At 42.4% G+C, this 23,553-nt stretch overlaps 2 protein-coding genes across 3 annotated transcripts in view; one reads left to right on the forward strand and one right to left on the reverse strand.

The window, feature by feature from the left end:
- Positions 1–6,562: 6,562 nt before the first annotated feature.
- On the forward strand, positions 6,563–10,743 carry gpr185a (G protein-coupled receptor 185 a). Its single transcript, XM_048267600.1, has 2 exons — positions 6,563–6,933; positions 7,541–10,743. The coding sequence occupies exon 2, from the start codon at positions 7,543–7,545 to the stop codon at positions 8,536–8,538; it is 996 nt and encodes a 331-aa protein (XP_048123557.1). The 5' UTR covers positions 6,563–6,933; positions 7,541–7,542; the 3' UTR covers positions 8,539–10,743.
- A 1,596-nt stretch (positions 10,744–12,339) lies between these two features.
- The window catches only part of si:ch73-362m14.4 (wiskott-Aldrich syndrome protein family member 3), a 17,610-nt gene continuing 6,396 nt past the window's right edge, over positions 12,340–23,553 (reverse strand). Inside the window, exons 3-10 of one of the 2 annotated variants that reach the window (XM_048237741.1) lie at positions 23,011–23,145; positions 21,944–22,066; positions 21,597–21,624; positions 20,848–20,968; positions 17,047–17,222; positions 16,216–16,467; positions 15,569–15,960; positions 12,340–14,901 (exon numbers count right to left, since the gene is read on the reverse strand). In XM_048237741.1, the coding sequence (XP_048093698.1) occupies positions 14,744–14,901; positions 15,569–15,960; positions 16,216–16,467; positions 17,047–17,222; positions 20,848–20,968; positions 21,597–21,624; positions 21,944–22,066; positions 23,011–23,145 (1,385 nt within the window). In that variant the 3' untranslated portion in view covers positions 12,340–14,743. Of the gene's footprint in view, positions 14,902–15,568; positions 15,961–16,215; positions 16,468–17,046; positions 17,223–20,847; positions 20,969–21,596; positions 21,625–21,912; positions 22,067–23,010; positions 23,146–23,553 lie in introns of both variants that reach the window. The other variant, XM_048237740.1, reaches the window with a different exon arrangement.

The following is a 23,553-nucleotide window of genomic DNA, read 5'->3' on the forward strand; positions in this document are numbered from 1 at the left end:
CTGTCTTTATAGACATCTTGTTGACTTTGTACATTTTTGTTTATTTTGCACAATACTTTTATATGCACACAAGTTTGTAAATAAATCTTTGATGGTGAACAGGTGTTGTATATCTAGCCCCTCTCAAATGGGATAGTAATGGGATAATACTAACATGAAACATAAGGCTTCATAGGCTCACCAGCGTCTCTTCTTTCTGAGGAGACTAAAGAAGGTCCATCTGTCTCCTCAGATCCTGATGAACTTCTACCGCTGCACCATTGCGAGCATCCTCACCAACTGTGTCACAGTTTGGTATGGCAACTGCTCTGCCCATGACCAGGAAGCACTGCAGAGGGTTGTGAAATCTGTGGGGGGCCCTTAATACATCTGGGCCCAGGGGCCCGAAAGTTCATAATCCGCCCATGATCCAGAGCAAGCGATGCTTGCAAAAGGCGTGCAGCATCATCAAAGACTGTTCTCACCTCAGCCACAGACTGTTCACCACACTCCCCTCCGGGAGGCGTTACAGGTCTCTCTGCACCCGAACCAGCAGGTTCAGAGGAAGCTTCTTTCCTGCGGCTGTCAGCCTACTAAACTCTAGCTCTGCATCCCGGTGGCATCCAACGAACTAAGCCCCCTCTTTGCCTGTGCCTGTTGAGGTGTCCACGACCATGGCAGCCTTTGACAGGGACAACAAGGAGGCAGACATCCCCCAGCCCCCGCACCCCCCCACAACTGCACTACCCTATCCCATCCATAGTGTCCATTTATTTACAAATGAACATACTGTAATTACACTTGTACAGAGCCATATTCTACTGCTCTTCATCCTGCACATACACTTATTCTTAATACTATTATAATGTTACTGTCTCTGCACTACAATGGTACTGTTACCACACTGCGCATAGCTGTACATACTGTACATATCTGTTTATATGGTTCATTCTAAATATCCATATTTATTCAGTTTTTCTGTAATATATTCTGTTGATACACTGCATATATTTATATTGTTTTTACTACTAATATAATGGTACTGCCACTACATTGCACATATCTGTACATGTTGTTCATATTACATAGTCATATTTATTTTGCTCTTATAAGGTTACTGTTAATACACTGCACATACTTATATTTAATTTATACACCTTTTGAAAACTACTGTCTACACTGCACTATATCTTTTGTCCTGTCTATGCACCACCTACTTTTGTATATCACATTGCACTTTTCTGCTTTTTTGCACTTCTGGTTAGACACAAACTGCATTTTGTTGTCTCTGTACTTGTACTCTGCACAATGACAATAAAGTTGAATCTAATCTAATCTAATAAAGCGTGTTTCACACATCGGACATCGGAGACACAATAAAGAACCCCCAATAGGCAAATATAGGCAAATATGAGGTCCCGACAGGGGAGGGTTGTGAATGTGTGTGTGTGTGTGTGTGTGTGTGTGTGTGTGTGTGTGTGTGTGTGTGTGTGTGTGTGTGTGTAGGCTATGTGTTGTGTGAGTGTGTCTGTCTGTGTTTGTGTGCATGTCTGTGTCTGTGTGTGTCTCTTTGTGTTTCTGTGTGTGTGTGTGTTGTGGGGGCTATATGCATCCTACAGTTTCTTCAGTCCTTTTTACGTCATGACTGGTCACTCTCTCTCTGTGCTGTTATGCAGTGTTACGAAAAAGTGAACTTTGAACAGACACATAGACACGAGTCAGTCAATCACTTAAAAAACTGTCAAACGTGCCTGTGTGCTATTTATAGGCTTTAACAGTGCCATGTGTAACATACTTGAACATTTACGTGTTTCATGTGTATATCATAATTGGGATTTGATGTGTTAGCACTGTTGTGGCTGGCATGTTCTGGCTCAAAATGAGTGCAAAAAGGAGACACTCAGCACAGCTCGCTTTAGAATCATGTGTGTGATAAATTAAGGATAAGTTAAGATAACACAACTTATTATTGGTTTCACGCAGAGATGGTAAAAGTACACAATTTCCATACTCAAGCAGAAGTACAGAAAAAAAAGACTCTAGCAAAAGTATAAGTAGTGATTCAGCTTCTTTACTCAAGTAAAACTAACAAAGTACAGACACTGAGATGTACTTAAAGTATAAAAGTAAAAAGTATCCGAGCCTTTTTGAAGGACTATTTTACTAGTTGTTTCTGTTAAAAGAAGCGGACTGTAACCTACAATGGTATATTCCAATGGTATATTCCTGTAACTCCTTAACAACTATTTCATTGTCCCTATGGCATATCACAAAAAACTCAAGCAAGCTTGTTGCCTACTACCACAGGTATGTACTTGCAGAGAAACAAGCATTCTGTTTGAGGTAAGCTCACTGGCAGAATAGGCCTAGTAGGAAAAAGGCAGAATATTTTTATTCAACATTTTTTTAAGAAGGAAATGCAAACAAAGAATATGATGTTTTGATGTCTGTACATATTGTAATAAAGCATTGCATTCAGCAAATGTTTTCATTATCATGTAACCATTGTTTTGGTGTGGCACAGTTGCAAAGTTAATCCCCTTTTTGCATCTCTATTGTCCCATAGATTTAGGTTGAAATCAGCAGAGGTGGAAAAAGTATGAAAATATTGTACTCAAGTAAAAGTACCAATACCTTGATGAAATATTACTCAAGTACAAGTTAAAATACCGATCTGAAAATGTACTCAAGTAAAAGTAAAAAGTAGTTAATTTAAAATGTACTTTAAAGTAAAAGTTACTTAGTTTTTTTTTTTTTGGGGAGATACCAGAACAACCAGTTTTACCAGAGACTTTCTAATGAGGAGATACAGCACTCAAAAAATCCTCCATAGTAATGCATGGGGTTAGTTTGTAACGCCAATATGCCAGTTGTCTACACATATCACAACCCTTCCGCGGCAAAACGTTGACATGTGAATACATTGAGCCAATCATGTGGTGTGTTGTAAAATACATTGAGCCAATCATATGGTGTGCTGTGAAGACATCGTGCCAATCATCTGTTGTGATCTCGCTGCTGGAGCAAGATTGGTGTCGTGAAGCCTTACCCACACGCATTTCTGCCGAAATAGATGCACGATAAGTGCCCAAAAAGTGTTGCAATATGGCCGCCGAGTGGAGGTACTTGCCTGATAAGGATGTTGAGAAATGGAGATCTATGTGAAAAATCACCGGAGTTCTCCTTTAAGTTTGAGCAGTAGTTGATTTTCAAAGTTAGTTGCACTCATCCTTGGGTCGCTTTGCAGTGAACAGTCATCCAGCACAACTGAAAAGCCCCTCACAAGCAGCTGAGGCAGGTAGGCCAATGTTGAGTTGCAGAGAGTTTTATATTTGGAAACGAGCAGAAGGTTCAGCAGATTACAGGGCGTCGAACTGGGGGGGGAAAGTGGGAAGTATAGGGCAATGGAGGAAAGGGCCCTTGAAAAGTGGAATACAGGGGGCACAACACTTTCATCAGTCATGTGTAATGAAGTGGAATAACACAGGGACACATGCTACACGCTAAGAAAAAGCACTAAGGCAAGGAAAGGGAAGGAACGAGCTGGAAGTAGTTAGAGAGTAGTTATCCTTTCTATCTGTGCAAATTAATATAAGCTTGGTTAGTAGCTTACATATTGATGGGCTATAAAAAGGTTTTTCATTACCAAGGTGTCACACAAGAAACATTTCATGATGGATAAAAGCAAAAAGCTCTCCCAAGACCTTTGCAACCTTATTGTTGCAAAACATATCAATGAAACTGGTTACAGATGCATTTCAAAACGTCAGAATCTTCCAGTAAGCAGCATGGGAGCCATTATCTCCAAGTGGAAGAAACATCACTGCATCATCAACCGGCACATGGCACAGGATCTCCTTGCAATATTTCTGACCAGGGAGTCAGAAGGATAGTCAATTCTAAGAGCCAAGGACCACTCGGAGAAGGCTCCAGAAAGACTTGAAGGCAGCCAATTCAATTCAATTCAATTAAACAGTTCTGGAAGTAATCTGGAACTAAAGATTAGGATTCACAAGAGGGACCCCTGGAATCTGTTTAGAACAATGGACCAAAATCACACCTAATACTGCGACTAATAGGTTTTGTCATACAGGAAATGTCTTGAAGCTGCCTTTACAAACAAAGGCTTCCACAAAGTATTGAAGAAATTTCAGTAGGCACGTTCAATAGGCTACTTTTTTCCTGTGTCATTTCACTTTAATACACAAAACTCTTTATGTTTGGATTTTTTATATGTGTGTTAATATATGTGTGGTGAAAATTTCAAATAGACTCACTGGAAGTTTAGGCTAATTACTGGAAAAAAATTAAGCGTTCAATACTTATTTCCACCATATATTTATTTTAACTGAATATTTTAACTTCCAAATTAAATGTAAAAATGAATGTCAGACGAAATGTAAAGTTTGACTGATTGGATTTTGTATACAAAACATAGTGAAAACTGTCTAAGGTCACTCTCACTCTCCCTTGCTAAAGAGCTAAATGGTTTAGTCCGCCTGCACGATTAAGGTAGTCTATCTTTTGTTTATTTAGTTGAGCGTCGCTAGTAGTGGACCGCTAATTGTTGTGCTGCTGGTGCAATGTCTTTCTCCAAGAAAGCCAAGTCAAGTTACTAAAAACAAAAGCCAAAACAGAAAAAAGAGACATCAAAATGAGGGGAAACAACTGCTAATAAACTTCTTTCCAAAGAAAGGTGAGCACAAACGTCAAAACACGAAATCCCATGGTGTTTGCTTGAATATCTCCAATAATAATAATAATCATTGGTGATAAAATGAACTGAGACAACCCATTGGAATAGCGGAAAATACACTTTCATAGGTTAGGCAAATCTGATGCATCTCGTGATCCAGCTCTGTTTCAGTTAGTCTTAACTTTTTTTTTTTTACTCAAGTAACGGATGGGATTTTTGATGTAGCGAAGTACAATACTTCACTCAAAAAGTAATCAAGTAAAATTTAAAATACCGATTTTATAAACTACTTAAAAAATACAAAATACACAGAAAAACTACTCAATACAGTAACGTGAGTAAATGTATTTCGTTACTTTCCACCTCTGGAAATCAGTCTTGATATTGGGAAAGCACACAATGACCTCAAATAAAAATAATTGATAACTCGCCCCAAATGCACAAAAGTAACATGAATTGAAGAGACTTCTGAAAATGTAAGAAGTAAAAAGATACTTCTGTGAAAATGTAGGGGAGTAAAGTAAAAAGTTGTTAGAAAAATAAATACTCCAGTAAAGTACAGATAGGCTACCTAAAAAAACTGCTAAGTAAAGTATTTAAGTATTTGTACTTCCCATCTTAACCCCAACTAGTTACTTCCCATATGAACTCATTACTTCCCATTGCTCATGCCAAGAAAAGTTCAATTCTAGGGGGCTGAATTGAGTGTCTGAGTTTCCACACAAACAGCACATGAGCTTTCATTATACAAATGTTTTATGGCTTCATGCAAATTCAAAATGTAGTATTTATTTCCACAGTTCTCCTGTGATGTTTCAGGACAACAGATCCTGTTTGTCATTCTGACTCAAAAAGACAAAACACAAACACATAACATCATGCAGACTTCAACACATCATGCAAACACACTATCTAGTATTTGCACAGAACAAAAATAGCAACCATATACAGGCTTTTTACATTATATTAAAGGATTACGTTTATGGGTTAGCTTCTATTTTCAGTTACATCATAAGCATTGTGAAATAATAATAATTTAAATAATAAATAATAATGATATTTAATTGTTTATTTTTTTTATTATTTCATATAATAATATTATTTAATAATGTTATTTAACATTTATTTATATAGCACTTTTCAAGCATAGAGCACAACGTGAATAGAAAATACTGAGACATGTGGTATGGGCATTGCTGGCATGGTCTGTGATAAAGTAGGGACCTACTCAGTGCCTCACTGATTGAGTCTACTGCCTTACTCACTGATTAAAATGTTTAAGGAACATTTCAGTCAAAACAATTTGATTATCAGACAAAAGGTGGTATTCATTCAGATCAGATGCATTTCACATCCATGTTCCCTGATAAGGATTTGTTTCTGTAATCTTTGGCCCAACAGAAAAGGTCAAAGTGCATGTTTTTGTCTGGGACTAGACTTACATTTAAAGTAGCCTACAAATACATGGGTTTTGCAAGTTAAGAGATCAGTATCTAAAGGCAATACAATACATTTTTTACAATTGAGAGATCAGGTGAAATCACCAAGTCATCAATATCAGTGATCAATTACTCTGAATGTTTCTTGCTGGAAGTCTCTTGCTGGAAACATTCCAACCACGTCTTAAGTGTTGTGGAAAATAGTATGTGACATCAACGACAGTGAAGGCACCTCAACAACAAAATCTTTGGTCACACATTAGGCTACCTGTCTACATTCTAGCTCTAATTTGAGTCGATTAGGCATTTCTATTAGCTGTATGCACTCTATTTTTGACTGATCGATATTGCTAGGCTCAGTCGTCAGTATTAGCCTCTATATCTTTCAGGACATGTCGAAGATCACAGGCTGTGAATTATCTGGCCGCTCAAGAATGAGGAGAACATTTGACGTCAATTGTGAGATGCAACCTCAGGACCAATAGGGTAGGCACAACCAAGAGACACAGACTATAGACTACCAATATCCTCAGCATAGCGACAGCCCAAGGCTGTGCGCTCCTCCCGTGAGAAAGAGATGAAAACAACATTAATATCAGTTAATACAACAACGGGCAAAGACGTGCTTTGAAGGGATAAGGTGGCGGAGATTCGTTTCGTTCCGCCTCTGTGAGCGTGCCTCTCTCTCTTTTTCTCTCCCTTTCTCTGCGACTCCATCTTCCTTCCAAGAGGTTGTCACGGAATGCACAGGGGTTTCTTTGAAAGACCGTCATTTCGCCACTTGATGGGAGTGACATGGAGGCTCGCGCGGCAGCTCTGGTTGGTGGCAAGCTTTCATATCTTCTTGGGTGTGCTGCTCTAATTTACCAGCGTAAAAATAGCTTATCATATCATTTTGGAAATAGATCTAAGATACCTACATAATAATAATATGTTATTATTATTATTATTATTATTATTATTGTGATTGGAGAGAATTAAAGTGCATAGGACGATCAGTGACATAAACCCCACAGGTCTCTGCTTGTGCCTGATGGTGGGCTAAAAATGGAAATCGATTCCAACAATAGAATGCTGTCAGACCCAGTGAACCCTGAACGTTGACGTCCCTGATTCGCTATTTTTGGTTGTGCAATCCACCTATTAAATGTGTCAGGGCTTACTTAGCCGGTGGTATGAGCATTTCTTAAGACTTTCAGCGGCTGTTTCCAAATTTCCCTCATTCGCTCGTTTACTGAACGAGAGCGTGTGTAGCTGTAGTTGATGTCTCTTTCTGGAATCTCTCCATTAAACGTGATCAGGGTAAATATATGAGTCTACAAATCAGTCAGACGTTAAGCTAAAAGCTCTTGCAGACTTCGTCTAATATATATGTCCTCCACCTACTTGTCCCTCCCTCCCTCTCTACCCCCTCCACCTTTCACAGCAATGATTCACTCTCATGCCGCAACAATGAGTAACCAACTCTACAACACCTCTTCATTGATCTTCACTGTTGAAGAGAGTAGGAACGACTCTCCCACCCTCACGACGGAGCTGCGGCCGGTCGCTGTCAACCCCTGGGACGTTGTCGTGTGTGTGGCAGGGACGCTGGTGTCCTTCGAGAATGCGGTAGTGATCGCCTTAATAGTTTACACACCCACGCTGCGAGCGCCTATGTTCGTGCTCATCGGTAGTCTGGCATTCGCAGACATGCTCGCGGGCTTGGGGCTCATCCTGAATTTCGTAGTCACCTACATGCTGGACACGGGGCTGGTGACGCTTCTGTCCGCCGGACTGCTCATCACCGCGTTCTCTGCCTCCGTGCTCAACATCTTGGCCATCACCGTGGACCGGTATCTGTCGCTCTACAACGCGCTCACCTATCACACGGAGCGCACAGTGACTTTCACCTACGTCACGCTGATTCTCATCTGGCTGACTAGCGCCGCTCTGGGTTCGCTGCCGATCTTTGGATGGAACTGCCTGGATGATGAGGCGAATTGCAGCATCTGCCGGCCCATCAACAAAAACAACGCCGCCGCGTTGGCGGTGTCTTTCCTTCTCGTCTTCGCGCTCATCCTGCAACTGTACCTGCAGATCTGTAAGATCGCGTTCCGGCACGCACAACAAATAGCGGTGCAGCACTTTATGACTACCTCTCACGCGTCCTCCACCACCAAAGGGGTATCCACTCTCTCCATCATCCTCGGGACGTTTGCACTCTGTTGGGTCCCTTTCGCCATGTACTCCCTGGTGGCAGACAGCAGGTATCCTGCCATGTACGCGTATCTCACCGCGCTCCCTGCCATTTGCCACTCCTTCATCAACCCTATTATATACGCATTCAGAAACCCAGACATCCAACGGTCTTTGAGACTCGCCTGTTGTGGATGCCTGCCCCATAGTTTCACCATGCGCCCAAGGACACCAAGTGATGTGTAGATATCTAACCTGTTCTAAAACACACACACACACACACACACACACACACACACACACACACACACACACACACCCTTCAATGATCCATGTATTGGAACTGGAAACGAGAATGCATAGGTCTGGTTATTATTCCAACTGCATTTTATGGTTAATATTTAATGTATTTATGTATCAGAGTCACCTTTTAGTTTTGTACATTTGCATACTTTCCATTGTGCACCATACAGGAACTGGGAGTTTACTTAGGAAATATTACTTGATTTTAATGTGCGCTGTCTTCTCGGGGCCCAAGGTTTGTGAAGAATGTAATGTAGACCCCCATTGTTGGTGTAGTTGGTGGTCAGTACACATATCACTGTGAATGGAGCTGCACATCAACTTGCTTCTCTCATCACACATAGATATTTAAGACTATCTTCCACAGATGATGGTGATTTTATTATATAGGTGTATTATATAGGCGATAATTCAAAAGATGATTGTGTGTGTCTCTCCACACAGCTATTAGTGGATAAAGATATTGTAGGATAAAATGGCCTTTTCATGGGAAAAGTAGAAGGAAAAAAAATATGAATAATAAGCACTCTCTTGATCATATCTTTAGATAAATCACAACCTCAGACTATTAGTGGTGAACTAAGACCTAGCCTAAGAAATCTTTAAGTACCATGGACAGCGGATTGCATACAGTTACCACTCAAGGCCTGTGTTGGATGCTGAGTATTCCCCTCACACTGAGGATAGCTGGTGAGAAACTATCAAGGAAATGCCAGATGCAGCAGTCCTGATCAATAATTCATAGTTAAGGGGGAAACAGCTCATTCGCAGCCGACTAAAACAGCTTAAAACATAGTCAGGCAGTGTCACCAAATGCATTTTTTACAAGTTTTACACAATTATTGGCGATCATACCATTCTCTGGTGGAACAGTTGCAGTGCTTCACACAAACACTGGCAAAGATAACGTGTGCACTTTTTCTGTATATTCAACTAAGTTGTACATCTAAATTTAGGAGTATAAAAACTATCACATATTGGCCTTTTAACAGTACATGTTAGGCAGGCCTGGCAATCATTGAATCATCATCGCCCAGTTTTGCCCTGTATTGCAAGATGCATTGCAAAATGTTTTCTTGAGCCTATTTTGAACTGATGGATTTTAAAAAAAACTGATGGATTTTAAAAAAAAACTGATGGATATTCAATTTAGATTACTTGTATTTGTAAAAACGTACAATAGCACTATCTTATAAGGAAGTTTCTTTGAGGATGACCTCAACAGAGCTATGATTTCTAAAATATAATTTTGGTTGTTTGTACCTATTTGTAGCATAGTTTTATACTGTCTTTATATTTTTATGGATAACTGAATGACACTTATGCACAGAACCAATGGCCACATGGTAAGAATATAAAATGTCAATACCTGGTCCAACACAAAACCAAACGGAATGTTTTGTTTTGCCTTATCTACTGTCACTGGCAATAATATACTGTGGAGCCTGTGTGTAACTGGTATACTAATCTTGAAAAGATAAATGTAATCTTTGTCAATAATGTACTTTGATGTTTAGAGCAACTGTTTCAATGAAGAAGATGTGCAGTTTTCTCGTGTCAAAAACATTTTTTGGCAGTGAATCTGATATACTTGAAGATTTTGTATTTTTTATTTTTTAGGTACTCGTATGCCTAACTAGCTATGACTTAAAGCTCCATTGTTCGCTTTGTAATGGTGCATCATTGCATACATGTCTTAATGAGCTTGACTTGTCAGATTGTCTATACACTACCACATCGCCTAACAAGGATGTGTCTGCTGATATGCTCTATTCTGTCACTGTTTTGTCATTAATATCCAGCCATGCCCTTGACAGGTTATGTGACAGTTTCAAGTGAAGTGTTGCCATAACTTGTGCCAACCTAGCAACTCTTAACATCATCATCTGCTTAAACTTATACATGGCAGGTACTCTTTTGGGTGACTTGTTAGCAAACCAACCAATTTGGTATCAAAAGGATGCAAACCATTCAGTGCAACATCAGTGCAACATCTAGAAAGGCTTAAAAATATCATGGATGTGTCACCTTTCTTTGTATTTCACTTGATATTTAACCAAGGAACTTCAATGTGTCTCACTGCATTGAGCTCAAAGTGTATGTACTGAATGATGTTTACATAAAAAGAAAACTAGATTGCAGGGTCAATGTGTGGCTCCTTATTTGTGTACATATACTGTAGAAGGATGAGATACACATTTCATTTGCATCATGAAGAACTACACACTCGGGGCAACATCTAAAATTCACTCTCGTGGCAAACATATTTACTAAACTAAATCAGAATTTTAGGGTATTCTTGAAAATACTTTTTTTTTTTGGCAATTTGAGCTTGGAATGTCACTGGCCTTGTACTGACTTACCAACCAATATTTGATGCCAACAAGGTCCACAGCTCAAACTGACCAACCACCCTGGCTGCGGCTTTTTTTAGAAGAAGAAAAAAATGCCACCGGTATGTGGCATTGTGTGGCTATGTGTCAGCTGATGCCTGGCGGGCACGGTGATGGCACCGTCCCTTCCTGGCCGTCTGTGGGCAGAACAGATGGAGACTCAGGGATGGAGGCAGCATGTGATGTCACAGGCGCGGGAGGGGGTGGGGAGGGTGGGGTGGGTACAGGGAGACAAACAGGATTCGGCACGGCTTCTTTTCCTGTCTGGGACTCCGGCTCTGATTTAGCATGGGAGGGGTTGGGGGAAAAAAAAGAAAAAAATAACCCGACGCTAGGTCATTTCAAAGACAACCTCCTGGCCTCCTCTCTGCTGCGAGATACATAGAAATAAACACAAACTGAGGCACACACCCACACGCATACATGCAGGATCACACTCACACACACAAACACACAAATAAACCTTGTTGTCCACCTGTGCAATAGAGAAATGACAACCATAAGTCTTTAATTGTGTTCTACATCAGCTGATTTACCTCAAGCACCTCACGTCTTTGCAAGTCATCTTCACCCTATGTGTCCTTCCAAGGCTTCTTTGAAGGTGTTTGCTGTGTTCTAACATGCACTCTGCCTGGCGTTTATCAAAGGCAAGGCCTTCGTAAGGAGGGCCTGTTCAACATCAGTGTTCTCCGTATAGATAAAAGGTTAATTAATCCCTCCTGCAGGTCCTACCCATAGGAGGCTCCTGCTGCTGAGGAAGTCCAGATGGCCCTGAATTTGAATCACTGGGAATAAGGCAAGGACTCAAACAAACAAATCAGCATCTGATAGAGGTCTATTGGCTAAATGATGTATGTCTAAATTACTTGATTGAATTGTGCCAGTCAGCCCCGTTACAGAAAAAATCCAGTCCAAAAGTTGTTAAGAGATGATGTGGAAAAAGTCAACACGTTATATCTTTCATATTTTTATTCATTTTAATACATGCATACTGATTGAAAGCATATCTGATTTCATGTAATAGATATGTCACTTGATATATGCCCAAGTTCATTGTACAAGCAGTGTTACAAAAAATCTATACAACAATGGATTGTAAAACACATCGATACTGAACTTTATAAACCACAGGACATATGACTCTTCATCACAGACTCAGATGCAGGGCCTCTTCTTTTGTACCCAGGGTACGTCTCACATTTCAGCTGAAGGGGCTGAACACATGGTCAATGTGTAGCTTCCAAGTTAATAAAGTGTTTCGGCACACGATGGAAATGAAAACGAAAAAAACATAGAGGCTTAGAGATCAAACACACAAATACACACTGATGCGTATAATATGTTTGACATGCTCCCTCTCTCTCTCTCTCTCACACACACACACACACACACACACACACACACACACACACAAACACAGGCGCACACACACACACAGTGGGATCAGATCTATTGTCTACACAGTATATGCTTGAAGGGAGAAATCAACTGTTACAGAAGTAATAAAATAACATGGCAAAGTATTCCCCATACAGTCACTATCCACCATATTTTTATAGAGTTATGAGAAAAAAACAACAAAGGATTTTACTCACTGTTAGTAAGGGTATCAATATTCACCACAACACTGTCAACAACAGAGCAAAGTTACAAACGAAAAAGCCTTTTTTTCATAAAGAAAAACAGAAGAAACGGAGGTGTTTGGCTGACAGCTATAGTATGAGTTAGTCAACAGTCAACCCTACAAATCGCTGTGCGTTACATAAAAGCCAAAGGGTAGCTAAGCCACACTACTGCCTCTCCCATCAAACATCAACCACGTGCAATATATTATTCAACAATGGAGTAGATATCGAATAAGTCCAAAATAAATGGTTTCAAAGGCCCAAATAACATTTAAATCGCCTTTCGTCTAAGACAGATATATTGCACATAGACTATATTTTATAAGTTCACTGGTGTGATGCTGGTGAAATATTAATCATTTTAAACCACTCTCATAGTAATTCTTTACATAGAGCAGATATATCTTATTGAACTAATACTGATTAAGGCTGCAGCTAATTATGATTATGTAATAATTATGATTTAAAAATTACCGTATTTTCCGGACTATAAGTCACACTTTTTTCATAGTTTGGCTGGTCCTGCGACTCAGGTGCAACATATATATATTTATATATATGTTTTTTTTCCTCTTCATGACACATTTTTTGACTGGTGCGACTTATACTCTGGTGCGACTTATAGTCCGGAAAATACGGTAGATGTTAATAGAAGGCCACTTTGTCTCCTTTATTTTGCACTTTTCACTCCAAAGGAAAGCACAGACCAGTGAGAGCAGCTGTGGCGTGTGAGAAGCTTCCCTGGCTCACAGTATAGTGAAGAGATCACACAGGGTTTGAGGTATATGTACTACTGATATGACGTCACCTGTTCGGTTTTACACAGAATGCGAGAGATGGGCTCCAACTGCGTTAGTACGGCAACTGCCCTACACTGGTCTTTTGTACAGATGGACGAGACTGCTGAATGCAACAGAACTAATGGTCTACTCCCAACGGTGCCAAGCCCACCCGTCTGCCATCACAGAGAGACCCAGAAACACAATGAAATGCTATTTGAACACAAGCTTCATTCTCACATCTCAGTGAAATACTCTTCTCCATTTTGATCTGGTCTGTCTTGATTTTCACTAAGGATAATCACCCTTGTGAAGGGTATATATTATCCTAATTAAAGTGAAGACAATTCCATTCAAACATTTAGAATACTGCTAGAGCTGAAGTAACTGGAATTTGACAGATTGATGCTGAGCTAGCCAAACCTTTCATTTAACAGGAGGCCAACAGACTTCAGAGGGTGAGTCTGCAGCTGTCACTGTGAGTGTGTGTGTGTGTGTGTACCGGTAGTCACAGATTTAGGGTCCCAACGCGGTAGCGCTATATCACAAGAGCTGGACCACAAGCAAATACAGTAGGGCACATTATGTGTTCACGGACTGACCTGTGCAAATGATCCGACATTTCGGATTTCTTCTACCGGACTCTGGACCACGGAGGGGTACCAATAAAGGAGAACACAAAGCTTTGGCAGTGTCAGTTTTCAAAAAAGAAATGATAAATAAAACATCAAGTCAAACACACACTCATCGTTTGAACAAAGATATTCTTGGCAACTGAGGAATAAAACACTTGGTATGAATGTTTTGTCATAGTTGCTTGATGCAGATACTGCAGACTGCCTTTCTGTGCTTACTTTCAGAGTGCACACCTCTCTTCATCTCTCTCTCTCTCATCACTCAATCTTTCATTGTCAGACCACTTCTATGTTAATGATTGAAATACAATATATTAACTTTGGGAATTGATAGATAGATAAACTATTCAAAATGCACATATACATTATTTACTATTACACTAATTTAAATGCAGGATTTATACTGGTCTGGTAAACTCTGTTCTGTCTGCATCATCTATTCTAGCTTTCTTTTTCTCTTTCTATAACTCTCTGATGTGCTTTCTCATATTCCCTTCTTCTCGTATATGAATGTTGGTGTGTGTGTGTGTGTGTGTGTGTGTGTGTGTGTGTGTGTGTGTGTGTGTGTGCAGTGTATGTCTGATTTCTGAAATAGCAGCAGTGTGTAGGTTCGGTAACATCCTCCTCTCTTCCGACTTCCTCTCCATTCCCCGCATTCCTCCCATTACTCCTCCTCCTTCTCCTCCTCCCATTACTCCTCCTCCTTCTCCTCCTTCTCAGTCTGACCACTCGTTCTCCTCCGGCTCGGAGTCCTCGTCGGACTCGCTGTACTCAACAGCAATGCGTCGTGACAGGATAGTGGCCACATCGTTGGCCACCGGCTCCTTCTTGGCCTCCTGCTCTCTCTGCTCCTGGACCTTACGCAGCTGGATACCTGTGGGACAGCACGGGTGTCACATCCACATTCACAGCACAAGTGGAGAGCAAACATAGTTCTTCTTTTTTCACATGCACCTTTAAAATGGAGGCACATATTAACATCACAGGTGTAAGCATCATATTTAGATGAGAGGTATTAATGTCACTCAAAATCGGTGCAAAGACAATTACAATGTGCATTTACAGTGTGCAGCTGTGCCATGACTATGCATTTAATCACACACCAGGAGTGTGTAGCACATAAGGACCATGTGCAACACATCAAAGCACATTTCTGTTCATATGTATTTAACTGTATACTCCATCCGAGTTCACCAATCCCTCTATCTTGGGACTACTTCAAGAATCTCCAGAGTGCTGCTCTTCACTGGGTGTTTGACTAGTACAATCATTCTATGTTGTTTTTTATGTGTTTTAATTATTACTTTTAAAACACTTTTAAACTATTGCCATTTAATGTTTTTATGTACTATTATCTTGTGTATTTTATGTTTTCTTTTTTTATTCTTTACTTTTTAAACTATTCTTTGACTATTGCCCTTCTGTGCTTTTATTTATGCTTTTTATTAGCTTGTGTTTATGTACACATTGAATGACCTCTGTGTACGAAATGCAAAAAATAAATAAAGTCGACTTGACTGTCTTGCCCGCCCCACCCTTACCTCTGCGGATGGCGGCCAGCAGGTCGCTGCGGGCGTCGCTCATCGGGATGAGTGGCACCTGGCCCTTCCTGGGCAGCGTGTCCCCGGCGGCTGGGTGGGCCAAGCGGGCAGGAGATGGGCCGTGGGTGGGGGGACCGCCCGGAGGGGGTGGAGGAGGGGCGACGGGGGGACCGCCCGCCATGGCCGGGTGCGAGGGGGAGGGGACGTAGGAGGCAGGGGGCGCGGGGGGAGGGGAGGGGCTGTAGGGACGAGAGATGGCCGCCACGGTGCCGGGCGCCAGGGTCGGGGGGCCGCCGCCGGCCGCGCTGTCGAAGGCCGTCTGGGCGGAGGGGATGAGGGGTGGGGGAGGAGGGGGAGCCGGCGGGACGAAGTGCTCGGGCATCTGGTGACCACTGAGGGACAACAACACAGAGTGACAGTAGGGTTAGCAGGAGAACAGTAGGGTTAGCAGGAGAACAGTAGGGTTAGCAGGAGAACAGTACTGCCTGTATTTGTATGCAATGCATGTTCTTGAGAGGAACTCTCAATTTAGCTTTCAATATTTTTTCTTAGTTTTTTTATTTCACTCATTCTCCTAGTAGTAACGACTCCCATGTGATCACTGCATCACAAATAGTCTGCTTGATATTCTGATAGTGAGTACCGACCTGTAGTCTTTGGCGGCGGTGGGTCTGGGCCCGTTGAGTGCCTGGTCTGTGGGCGGGGGGTGAGACGGCACACGGCCCAGAGAGTGCTGACGTGCCGCGCCCGAAGCTGCACCCGAGGCAGGGGGTCGGTAGGCCCGGTCCAGAGACTGGGTCTGCGTAGGACCCGAGTCCTTCCCGTCTGCACCGGGGCCGCCCGCCTCCGGCGGATGGTTAGGGCTGGCCGGATAGGAGAGCTCATCTGACATGCCAGACCTGAAAGAGGGAGAGACATCGATAAATATTCCTCTTTATGATCTAAAATTATTAATCAAGTACTAAATTCTAGAATGTACTAAGCTGCACAACATTAAACAAATACCATAAGCATAAACATAGAACACTTTGTGGTGTCTGCAGAGTTCTCATTCTCCAATAGGGGGCAGCAGAGAGAAGAGAGGTGCTGCTCTTCTGAGCTTGTTCTGTATTATTGGATGATTAGTTCAGCTAGCATACAGTACAGCAGTAAAATAGCAACACAAATGTAGTACTGGCAGTTTAAGTAAAAAACTCAAAATGATTGTTGCAGTGGTGGCAACACCAGTAGTACCAGTGACAGAATTAGTCAGAAGTACCACAAAGCACATTAACACCATATCTGATATAATGTAATATTTCATTCATCAATACTGCTAATCATACACATACATGACTCCATGTGCTTTCCACAGCATAAGCAATATACTGTCCAGTGATATGAAGTGATATGAAGACGGTAATTTAGCTATCATAAACAACAGGAAGCCATATTGTTTCCCTAGTGAGTGCGGTCAGTCTGGGCCAGGTGTAGCTCACCTGTCTGGAGAGAGGGAGCCCTCAGAGGACATGCCGTGGTAGGGCGAGGGAGTGAGGCGCGCGTCGGGGCGGAACTCCTTGTCATAGGCCAACACGTTCCACTCCTGCCTGCGGTTCCGAGCCTTCCGTATCTTCTTCACCTCACGGCCAGGGTCCTCCTGGTGCTTCTGCTCTTGCTGTGGGATTCCAAGTGGTCAAATGTAAGATTCCAACCGGGTATAGACCGGCCACAAGGAAGTCTATACATAGTCACATTACATTATAGCACTTAGGACTAAGTTAAAATTCATCAATGAGAAACCTCTTCATTTACAAAATGCACAGTCAGTTTCCATTCACTTATTTTACAATAGAATTTTTCATCTCTGGTAAACATCATAGTATCATTGATATGAAGCTGTACAGGTACATGAAACAGATCCATGAATGCAAGGTTTCCAATATCTCTTGGTAATAGCATTCCTGTTTATTAACGCATAATTAACGTTACGTGGCTACTGAAGGGATACTGAAAAGGCACTTAATAACACGGTCCAGATGTAAATACACCTCTTTCTAGACCAACACAAAAGTCCCTTTGTGAAGAACAATGGCAGAGCTGAGTCAGAGGTCTGTTAGACAAAAGTCTGCTCTCTTTGCAGGTGTGACTCAAATCCTCCTCCATCGGAACATTCAATGCACATATACACTGCATTGCACACTTTGTAAATCCGCAACATTATTTGAATGAATTACAACCTGAAGCAACCACTATAAGAAAATAGTATTTTTGTCAATGCTGTGGCTTCAGTTCTGACTGGGCAAAAAAATAAATGTGACGGCTACAACTGATGTAGGCTGACATCTGAGTACATCAAATAAATTATATAAATGTCATTGCAAATGACCAAATGCCTCCATGTGCAAAACAACAGACTTGCTGCCTCACACACGGCTACACAGCCAAAATGTGACAGGAGGTGAGGACTGCTGCCATACCATCTGCACCTGCTAACATCTCAACACGGGGAATGCAACCAAGACAAGCATGCTGCATGCAGACCCAGCAAGAGAGAGAGAGAGAGAGAGAGAGAGAGAGAGACAGAGAAAGAGGGAAGGGAGGGCTAGTGGAAGGTAGGCATGTCATATAGTGTGTGAAGGAGTGAAAGAGAGAGAGAGAGAGAAAGGGGGAAGGTGTAGTGCAGACAGGATTATTTTTCAGTTTCAATTCATCTCTTTCACCAATCTCTTTCTCATTTGAGTATTAATGTATTAACACACTATTTCCTCCCTCTCTATATAAGTCTGTCCTTTGTGAAATCTGCCCAGAGCAGGATTATAGGTTCTTGCACTGGAAGACTGGAAATGAGCGAAGCATCAATGCTGATGCTGTTAACAGGCAAGAGAGGGGGCTCCACCAGCATCTGAAAAAATCACTGGAGAGGAAAATAATTTAAAGGAGCACAATAGAAGAGAAAATGCAGAGAAAATGCATATGAATTCAGAAGAAGCACACAATGAAGAGAAAAGAGGAAAGTACAGTAGCAAGAAAGCAAAAGTGTGTGTGTTTGTTGTACACCACTTTGGGCAAAAGCATCTGCCAGGAACCATAACCATAACCAACTATAACCATAACCGATTGTCAAAAAGAAAATCAAAATGAGTGAGCTTGGCTCTATAGAATGAACATTCTAAATCCTTTGTTGCTGCTCCAGATTTATCGCTGTGACAACTTGGAATGTTTATTTCCAGAACTCTGAAGATTCCATTCCAAAATGTACAAAATAGAATTTTCAGTGAATTCCAAGAATCTGCTCAGTCTTATTAGACACTTCAAAGCGAACAGGTGACAAAAATGAAGCTCAGCAAACTTTTCGGCTGCTGTCTACCGGTCCGAAGGAAGAAGCACAAGAACGAGAGGGTTGACACCAGCAAGAAGAAGCTAAGAAAGGAGGCTAAGCGCCTCAAGAAAGAGATGGCAGGTAGGAGGAGAATGGAGGACCTTAGGATGGACATCTCAAAGGTGCAGGAGACTGTAGTAGTGTCTCTGGACGAGGTGAAGGATGGGCCTGCAGTGAGATTTGAAGGTGAAAATGCAGTGATCGCTATCCACCATGGTAAGTTAACTGACGCTAGGCCCTCTCATACACTGTATCATACACTTTTTTAAGCATATTTTTTGGGCTTTTATGCCTTTAATGCGACAGGACAGTGGAGAGTGACAGGAAGCGAATAGGAGAGAGAGCAGGGGTGGGATCCGGAAAGGACCACGGGTCGGGAATCGAACCCGGGTCGCCAGCGTGTGGTTAGAATCTTTATTTTATCTCTCTCCATAGACCTGATAGAGTCATCTGCCGACCGTGGGACACCTCAGATGGATGAGGGGGGCTTCAGCAAAGAGGACTGCAGTAAGTATCATATTTTTAGATGGTTAAATAAAGTTGAAATGGACACCTACTCTACATTTTAATGTTGACAGACTCACTAATTACAATCATCTCTGTCCACAGACCCAACCGAGTCATCCATTGACAACGGGACACTTCAGCTGGACAAGGGAGGCGATGGGAGCCCATCTCCATTGCATGTTGATGGCGATGGTGATCAAGAGTTCAGCAAAGAGGACTACAGTAAGTATCGTAATTTCAGATGGTTGAATAGAGTTGAAATGGACACCTACAGGTACATACAGATTTACTAATTACTATCATCATTTCATCTCTTTCTACAGACCCAAATGAGTCATCTGTTGACCATGGGACAGCTCAGCTGGACAAGGAGGATGGTAGGAGCCCATTTCCACTGCATCACTTTTTCAGATGGTTAATTAGAGTTGAAATGGACACCTACATTTTGCAGTTGTCCGACTAACTAATTGCACTTGTCTCCACAGTCCTGAACAAGTCAACTGCAGACCACGGGACACTTCAGCTGGACGCGGAGGGCGGTAAGAGCTCCTCCCTGCTGCACGGTGATGGAGACGGAGCGAGCCCTGTGCCTCGTTTGAAACTGCACCAACCTAGAGTCGGGAAGGCCACACCTCAGCCCGGTGTGTGGTGCACGGCTGACACCCCTGAGAACAGAGACGTGATGGAGGAAGAGAGAAGGAAAATCTTGCAAGGATTTTCCGAGAGGAAGGGCCTCACTACCCAGAATGCAACCACGCAGGCCACACTGATCACTGAGGAAGAGAAGTACAAAAACGTACGTTTTCATACGTTTTGTTAGTTGTGCCAATAATTGTGGCACTTTTGTGGTGTTTTCTTTAAATACTTATTTCTTGAAAGGGTATTTTGTTTTATCAGAATAAATTTGCTTTCCTTCAAGGGTGGATTTTTTTTTTACACCAAGGGAGATAATAAACATAAAGGGTGCTGTACGTGCACTATGTGTGAGAGAGAGAGAGAGAGAGAGAGAGAGAGAGAGAGAGAGAGAGAGAGAGAGAGAGAGAGAGAGAGATTGAGAGAGAGAGAGAGAGAGAGAGAGACAGATGGGCGATAGGTAGAGGGGGGGGGTTAGGGCATGGGAACAGCTTTATTTACAGGGAGGGATAAATTAGCAGGTGCACAGTCAACAACATACATGTACACATGAGTGCACACCCACACATAGGCACACACACACACACATTTTTCTTGGCTTGAACAGTTCATGTTCTGATACACACACACACACACACACACACACACACACGCACACACACACACACACACACACACACACACAAACATGTTTCCTGGACTGGACAGTTCATGTTCTGATTCACTCACACACACACACACAAACACACACACACACACACACACACACACACACACACACCTTTTGCCTCCTCTTCTCTTTCCGTTTGTTCTCTGTGGCTTGCAGCATTTTCTCCTTCCAGAGGTTGAAGAAGTAGGAGGGATCTGTGTAGAACTTCAAGCCATCCTTCTTATCATCCCTGGGAAAGAACACATCCTCGTAAGTCTCAAATCAATTAGTCTATAATGCAATTTAGGATGCGAAATGGGATTCATCCATCATGGTAAAAACAAAAGGTATTTCAACGTGGAAGGAAAACATATAAAGTGGTCAAATAAAACAGGTAAAATGTCTCAGAGCAACATCAGAGGAAGCAAAGGATGAAGTCTTTGAAACGACCCCACCCTTTCTGAGCTCAGCTCTCAGACATCTACTTCATCTGTATGGGGTGAGGATGTTGAGAGGTGGACGCTAGTCTCACCTGTATGGGGTGAGGATGTTGAGAGGTGGACGCTTGTCTCACCTGTATGGGGTGAGGATGTTGAGAGGTGGACGCTTGTCTCACCTGGGGCAACCGTGGCCTACTGGTTAACACTTCGGACTTGTAACCGGAGGGTTGCCGGTTCGAACCCCGGCCAGTAGGAACGGCTCAAGTGAGCAAGGCACCTAACCCCTCACTGCTCCCCGAGCGCCGCTGTTGTTGCAGGCAGCTCACTGTGCTGGGATTAGTGTGTGCTGTGTGTGTTTCACTAATTCACGGATTGGGATAAATTCAGAGACCAAATTTCCCTCACGGGATCAAAAGAGTATATATACTTATACTTATACCGTAAGGGGTGAGGATGTTGAGGGGTGGGGCTTGTCTCACCTGTATGGGGTGGGGCTGTCTCACCTGTAAGGGGTGGGGCTTGTCTCATCTGTAAGGGGTGAGGATGTTGAGGGGTGGGGCTGTCTCACCTGTAAGGGGTGAGGATGTTGAGGGTGGGGCTTGTCTCACCTGGAAGGGGTGAGGATGTTGAGGGGTGGGGGCTTGTCTCACCTGTAAGGGGTGAGGATGTTGAGGGGTGGGGCTGTCTCATCTGTAAGGGGTGGGGCTTGTCTCACCTGTAAGGGGTGAGGATGTTGAGGGGTGGACGCTTGTCTCACCTGTAAGGGGTGAGGATGTTGAGGGGTGGGGGCTTGTCACAGCGGTGGTACATCTCCAGGACTGAGTTGAGGATGGAGTTTCTGGACACCACCTGCTGGTCCTGTATGATGGAGCTCCTGAAGGCCTTCCTCATATTGATGTCCTGCAGCGACACTGTTTAAGAAATGCATAGTTCATGCAGCATAATTATTATAGAGCACCTAATCACAGGGTGCACTTTGGTAGCTGAAAATGAAGCTAAGACAATAAGTCTTATTGTTATGCATATTAATTATTATTAAGGCTTTTCCACAATATGTCACTGAAAAAAATATTACATTTTGGTCAATCTATTCTATTTGACCATGTCCTTTTAAATGACCTTATGGACACATGTGGTCAAATGTCTATGGATGAGAGTCACAGGTACAGTACAAATTGGAAGGTGAGCACTAAGACCCTGCAGGGCTGTTGCTTTCCTCTGTGTGTGTGTGTGTGTGTGTGTGTGTGTGCGTGTGTGTCTATGACTCAGCCCTGACTCAGACACGTTCTCAGCGGCAGCTGCCCCCATCCGTCGCTACCACTACAGCTAGCGTCACCACCGCGGGAGCAACGCTCAGCAGCAAGCCTCTGAATAATACATGTCTCCATGATACTCCCTCTGTTTGGCCACGATGCCTCTGACAGTGCCCATTAGTTCAGCTCACTGACACGCGCTCAGCTCACCTCTGCTGAGGAGCACACTGTGCCAGGAAGGCCAGGCTACGCATGTGGAGTGTAGTGTGCACAAGTGTGAGCACATGATACACACTAACATACAGGGGCTTTTATGCACTATATGTATCTGGCTGAATTGTTTATATGATGAATTGTTTGTTACTGGGTACAAAAACATACCTATTTTTCTTTCTTTCTCTTTCACTTTCACTTTCACTCACACACACACACACACACACACACACACACACACACACACACACACACACACACACATATATAGGCTACACACACAAATACACAATCAGCCTTACATACATGTTAGACTGATAGACTATCCATACAAGAGCCTGTAGTCTGGACACACACACACAAATGCATACGCACATACACACACTCACCCTCCTCCACTGTGGAGTCAAGTTGTGTTACTTTGACGGCCAACTGATCAACTCTCTCTTGTAAGCTGTTCATTCGCATGTAGAAGCTGTTGGCCTCATTGAACAGCTCCCCAAATATGTCTTCAGCATGTCTACCTGCAGTCACAAACATACACAAATATAGTTTATATTAATATACAACAACCACAAGTACAAGCTACACACAAGTAGCAAGTATTTACACAAAAGCAATTATGTACTTAGGGCATAAGTATACAGTAATACGCATGTAAGACTATGTAAGACTATTTATCATTGAAGTCTGCCTGACTCAGGAGTAATATTGAAGGGAGTGTGTGGGTTCTACTGACTGTTGACGTAATAGCAGGAAATGAGCCCTGGGACTTTGTCTGTTTAAGTTACACTTGAAGACCTCCAAGCTGCTTAAGGCACTAAACTACTCCAAAGGATACAGTGGTGAAAATGAATGAATCATTTTCAAGTTTCAAGTATCTTGTACTGCATGTTGAATATCTATGAGGGATTAAAAAGTAATGTTAAGAA

The sequence above is a fragment of the Alosa alosa genome, chromosome 2 (genome assembly GCF_017589495.1).
Source record: "Alosa alosa isolate M-15738 ecotype Scorff River chromosome 2, AALO_Geno_1.1, whole genome shotgun sequence".
Taxonomy (NCBI): Eukaryota; Metazoa; Chordata; class Actinopteri; order Clupeiformes; family Clupeidae; genus Alosa; species Alosa alosa.